General features: G+C 52.8%; 1 protein-coding gene across 1 annotated transcript; it reads right to left on the bottom strand.

The window, feature by feature from the left end:
* Positions 1 to 2,102: 2,102 nt before the first annotated feature.
* Positions 2,103 to 5,808, bottom strand: LOC105496047 (apelin receptor). The gene has a single exon (XM_011766077.2). It carries the CDS (start codon positions 5,509 to 5,511, stop codon positions 4,369 to 4,371), a length of 1,143 nt encoding a protein of 380 aa, XP_011764379.1. The 5' UTR covers positions 5,512 to 5,808; the 3' UTR covers positions 2,103 to 4,368.
* Between the last annotated feature and the right edge of the window lie 336 nt (positions 5,809 to 6,144).

The raw sequence follows: 6,144 nt of genomic DNA, 5'->3' as shown, positions 1-6,144 counted from the left end.
TGTTGTTACCGTTGTAAATTCCCAAAAGGTTTTCCCAGGTGTGTTTCAGAAGAGGAAGAGCAGGCACTGATTCCCTGCCCTCAGTCTCCCTCCCTGCCTCCCCGTTTCTTCTTCCCACCTATGTCCTCACCTCTCTGTCTCTCTGTCTCTATTTCACTCTCCTCATTCTTCCTCTCTTTCACAGTCTCTGTCTCTGTCTTTGCCTGTGTTTCTTTCTCTCCCCATTGTTCCTGTCTCTCTCCTCTCTCTCTCTCTTTCACTCTCTCCACCTGTTTCTGTCTCTTCCCTCTTTCTCAATCTCCCTCTCTCTTTTCTCTTCTCTCCCCCTTCCTCTTTCTGTCTCTTTTTCTTTCACTGTTTCTGCCTCTTTCTCCTTCCTCTGTTTCTCCCTCTCCCTTCTCCTTCTCTCCCTCCGTCTCTGTCTCTTACACAATCTTTGCTTCTGTTTGTCTCTCCTCTCTCCCTCCCTCCGCCTCTATCTCTATCTCTTTCACTATCTCTGCCTATGTTTCTCTCTCTTCTCACTCTCTCTGTCTTTCTCCGTGTCTCTCCTCTTTCTCCCTCCTTTGTCTCTATCTTTCTCCTTCACTGTCTACCTGATTCACTCTCTCTTCCCTCTCCTCTGTCTTTTCTCTCTCCCGATTCCTCTATCCCTGCTTCTATATCTCTCTTTCACTATCTCTGCCTCTGTTTCTCTCTCCCCACACTTTGTTTCTCTCTCTCTCTCTCCCCTTGTCTCTAACTTTCTCTTCATTATCTCGCCTCTCTCTCTTCTTTCTCCCTCTCCCTTCTCCTCCCCCGCCCGTCCATCTTTTGGGTACTCTCCATCATTTCCCTCCCCATCCCCATTCCCTCTCCACTGTGTGCCATGCATCTCACAGAGAAGATTTCACTTTCCCAGACACCCGGTGCTGCCTCATTTGTACTTTGGGAGAAACATCCCCTTACCATGGTCGAGAATGTGGACTTTGGGCTTGGGAGCCAGACAGATTCAGCTGGTTCCAAGCCCCGTTCTTCCACCTACTAGTCTGTGACCTTGGTCAAGAGGTCTAACTAACCTCTCCGAGCCTCAGCTTCGTTATGAGCAAAATGAGGTGAAAATGCCCCCTCTCAAAGGACGGCTGCAAGGATTAAATGAGATGATGCTTGGGAAATGCTTAGCACAGTGGCAAAACTCCATAAATGCGAGCTCTCTTGTTACTATCAGTTCTACTATGGTGATTTTTTTCTTGCATTGTCTGCAAACATTATTAATACCCAGGAGATCATTGTTGAAGATGACAAACACCTCCGGACTGAATAGCCCCACCACCACGCCAATCCCAGGATCATTGCAGCCCCTTCCTCCCTCCCCCAAATAGATGACCACCAAAGCCCAGTTGGCTCTGGTTCTGACCCTCTGGTCTTCTATGCCCACTTTAATTTGGGTAGAATCTATCTGGATAGAGATTCCCTAAGCCTGGCTGTCCCAAAAAATTATCTGAAGAGTTTTTAGTAATTGTAAATATCTGGGGTGAGTCAAGGAGAGTCTCACTCCATAGGTCTGGGGTGACACCCAGGAATTGGGTATTTTCAAAAGCATCCAGAGCAATTCTGATTGGAGAACAGGGATTCAAGCTTCTGGTCTAAACTCAGCGGCTACTCAAGTGATACTAAGTGAGTCAATCAATAGGAGATTGTAAATGAATAAAGGCATAAATGAGTAGATGGATGGGTGCATGGATGGATGGATGGGTGGATGGATGGATGGATGGATAGATAGATAGATGAATAATAGGTCTACCTCCATGGCAAGAAATGCTAGTATTTTTCCCCAGACCTATGCTCTGGCCTCCAAAATGTGCGTCCTTTTGTTCTGTGGCTTTTCAGAGCACAACACTTAGCTGCTACCCTGTTCCTTTTCTTCCTTTTCTTCTCTGCACCTAAATCCCATCCTTTCCCTTTCCTGGTGCCTATTTCCTCCATCCTCTCTCCCTCCTCACTTCGCCCCCTCCTTTTAGCTCCCACTTCTCTTGACGGCTTCCCCCTCACCATGCTGAAACATTTGCAAGCTGGAGGTTATCCCAAGACACTTTCATGAGAAGAGGCTTTGGACACAGCAGTTGCACAAACAGTTTTATTTGATGAACCACAGTGACTAACAGGGTCAGAAGACAGCGCAGACATTCTGAAGAAGGCACTGGGGGAGGTCAGGGGGTATCACAGCAGCCAGCCTCCTCTGCTTCTGTCCCAGATCACAGATGAGTCCCAGGCAGGAAGTCTCTGCAGGTCACCCACGGGGGCCTCAGAGGGACAACTTCTTCCCTTCTAGAAGCCTCTACCAGCATTCACTGGATGCTCTGAGGGCAGCTCTGGGCAGAGGAGGTGACTCTGTGGAAGATGCTGTCTTAAGATGGGGAGACTAGGCTGTAAGGAGCCCTTCCCCTCTCCTCCTCACTCTGCCCCCAGAGCCGGTGCCATTCCAGGGAGGGTCAAGATGTCCATTCATATCAAGCTGGGCTTTTCTTATCTCCATCGCCCGTGTCTTGTCCTTCACTTTTACAGTCCTCCAAGAACAAAACCCGGAATAGACACTCCCCGCCTCTAGCTCACAAAGGCCCCACTATTAATCTCATCCTCACAGTCTCTCTGGCAGTGTAGACATCATGCCATCTGCCCCATCACAGTCTCTATTCCCAGATCCCCAATCCAGTAGAAGCCAAGAGGTCCAATCCTGAGGGTAGGAAGAGAAAAAAACCCACCCAGTGCCTTTTGGCCCATGGCAAGCAGACCTCCTTAGGAAGAGGACCACTGACTCTGGAACAAGAAAGGATGATGAGGGCAATGCTCATAAATTTGAAGCCAGGTGGGGAGGCACCAGAAAGGGGCCAAGGGAAGCTCTCAACCAGCCTCTTACTTCCTTCATGGAGCCCAAGAAGGAGCGGGAACCCAGCTCAGTAGGACGCCCCCAAGCCTTGGCGCCAGCTGCTTTGGGGAGGAACCTCCCTACAGGAAGCCTGGTGCAAACATTAACTTCTCTCCTAAAGCACGGACCAGCCGTTGGAGCCCCCAAATCCAGTGGGGGGATGGATTCATTTTTATTCTACATTCTTCATTGCCTCAGTGTGTCCCTGCCCCCCACCACCCCCTGCCAAGGGTAATGTATGAACAGCAGAGATGCAGTGGAGTGGGGGGTGGGAGGAGGTTCATCCAAATGATCCAGGCACACTGCTGTTCATGCCAGGCTTGTCCATATAGACATGTAAGTACAACACACAGAGGCGAGGCAGGCATCTCCATCCCAAACAACATGACTCTTGGCACCAAGTAGTACTAGTGCCCAAGAAAGAAATCAGTGTGATGGGGTAAGATGGGGAGACGAGGAAAACCTTCAGCTCACAGTTCTGCAGGAAGTCAGAGACAGAAGGACTTGGGGAGCGAGCCAAGCAGTGTCTGGACTAAATGCAGACACCCCTCCATCCTCTCTCTCTAGTTTCCCTTCCCAACTCCCCACTCACATAATGAAACCAAGGAGTACATCCATTCATCAGCCCTGCTGCCTTCCAATTCCCATAGAAAATAGAGGAAGGATGAAAGGGTCTGCGGACAATTTGGAGAAAGCATATCTAGTCAGTGATGTGGTGCCATGGGGGAACTGCAGGAATCACCCTAGCCCCAGTGCCCAAAATGACAAGGAAGTGATCCAATTTTAGGGCAAGCTCTGGAGCTCCCATAGCTAAGGGCTGGAGTGCTAATTACCTGCTGACACACAGCCCACCCCCACCCCAGCCCATTCCCTGCCTCACACTCAGAAAACAGGATAGAGAGCTTACACAAGGTCAGTCTCTGCAAGCTTTGGGATCCTTAACCCTTAGTAGCCCTTCAGAACAAGAACGTAGACAGGGGAGAAGGAGGGATGGACGGAGGGGGGATGAGCTATAGGAGGGGATTGGTGCCAGAAGGCAGGGATGAGGAGCGACAGCTGCAGAGAGTGTTGGGGGGAAAAACTACAAGGAAAGGAGGGAGAAAAGACGGTTGCAGATCTAAGAAAGCAGCGGAGGGAAACAAGCTTTTATTGAGTCCAGACTGAGGCTTCAACATTTTAAGATCAATATGACTTTCCCCCATTTCATACCAATGGAGAAACTGAGGCTGAGTGAGATTAAATGGCTTGTGCAAGGTCAGGTCCGTAGTGCCCAGTCTCTTTCCCCTAAACCACAAACCTCTGAGAAGGAATAAAGCAGTAGAGGAGGACAGGGCGGGGCAGGAGTCAGGGGGCAGTTAAAGGATGTGCACAGGAGAAGGAGTAGCCACACTACCTGATTTTCAGAAAGCAAGGGCAAAGGCTGGGGAGGGCTGAGGGCACCAGGCTTCTCTCCGCTCCCGGCCCTAGTCAACCACAAGGGTCTCCTGGCTGTAGGGGATGGATTTCTCGTGCATCTGTTCTCCACCCTTGCCCATGTTGGGGCCAGGCCCCTGGCTGTGCCCCGAAGAGTAGCTGGCTGACTTCTCCCCACTGCTGCTGTGGGAGGTGCCCGCACATCTGCTCTGGCCACAGCAGAGCATGGAGGTGCAGGCCTGGCGGAAGCGGGGATCGAAGAAGGCATAGAGGAAAGGGTTGAGGCAGCTGTTGACGTAGCTGATGCAGGTGCAGTAGGGGAAGACGTTCATGAGGAAGAGGTCAAAGTCACAGGGCCAGTGCAGCAGGCTGCCCAGCATGTACAGCGTCTTCACCAGGTGGTAGGGCATCCAGCACAGGGCAAAGGTCACCACCAGCACCACGATGATGCTGAGCAGCCGGCGCCGCTTCCGCAGGCCCTCGATGCGCTCCTTGCGGAAGTGGCCAGCGATGGTTTGGGCGATGAAGAAGTAACAGGTCAGCATGATGGTGAAGGGCACCACGAAGCCCACGGTGGTGGACGAGACCCCCAGGCCCACCTCCCAGGCCCAATCCGAGCTCACAGTGGCCACCATGGAGTAGTCCATGTAGCACTGCACCTTGGTGGTGTTCTCCAGGTCCCCGGTGGTGCGGAACACCATGACAGGCATGGCCAGGAGGGCGGCCAGCACCCACAGGACCGCCGTGGCCACGGCCCCGCTGACCCGCAGCCTCAGCCGAGCGTTGGCCACTGGCCTCACGATGGCCAGGTAGCGGTCGAAGCTGAGGCCGGTGAGGCAGAAGACGCTGGCGTACATGTTGACAAAGATGAGGTAGCTGCTGAGCTTGCAGGAGAAGGTCCCAAAGGGCCAGTCATAGTCCCGGTACGTGTAGGTAGCCCACAGGGGCAGCGTCACCACGAAGGTCAGGTCAGCCACTGCCAGGCTGGCGATGAAGATATCAGCCGAGCGCCTCTTCTCCCGGCTGCTCCGAAACACGGTCCAGAGCACCAGACCATTGCCCGTGGTGCCCAGGAGGAAGACCAACATGTAGATGGCAGGGATGAGGGCCCCCGAGGATTTCCAGTCTGTGTACTCACACTCAGACTGGTTGTCTGCCCCATAGTAGTTGTCAAAATCACCACCTTCCTCCATGCTGGGGAGTGGAGAGAAGACGGGCAGGGGGTCCCAGGGACACCAGTTCCGTGGCTCTGTCACCCACTCTGCAAGCAGCCTGAATTTCTGGCTTGAGCCTCAGAGGGTAAGAAGGGCTGAAGATGGCCAGAGTCCTTCCCAGCACTCAGGAGGAGCTGCCTCTGGGTTCTGCAGACCCTGGAGGAAGCCTGTCTCCTGCAGAATTTCCTCCACCCTCTCCTGCCTTGCCCCCGTCTCAGTTAAGACACTTCCTTGCACCCTCCTGCGTCCCTGTCTCCTCCTTGACTCGTCATTCCCTCCTCCCACCTCCAGACCAGCCCCTCTCTTGTGAGTCAAAATCTTTAAGTGACAGCCCACTTTTTTTTTTTTTTTTTTTTTTTTTTTGTCACTGAGCAAGTGGACCAAATTGACCCCTACTGTGCTGGGCTGAACATTATCTGTGGTTTTGCAAGTCTGCTCTCCTGGCCCCGCCTCCCCCTTCTGGTTGCCACCCACCTTCACCCCAGCCTCCATCCCTCCACTTTCCTCTGGCCACCACTTCCTGCCTGCCCTTCAGGGCACTCCCTCCTCAGTGCTCTCCGCCCTCCTGTTCTCACCCCCTCCCATCCAATCTAAATGGGACACATTATGCAG

This window comes from Macaca nemestrina, chromosome 12 (genome assembly GCF_043159975.1).
Source record: "Macaca nemestrina isolate mMacNem1 chromosome 12, mMacNem.hap1, whole genome shotgun sequence".
Classification (NCBI taxonomy): Eukaryota; Metazoa; Chordata; class Mammalia; order Primates; family Cercopithecidae; genus Macaca; species Macaca nemestrina.
This window is presented reverse-complemented; position numbering and strand designations above follow the sequence as displayed.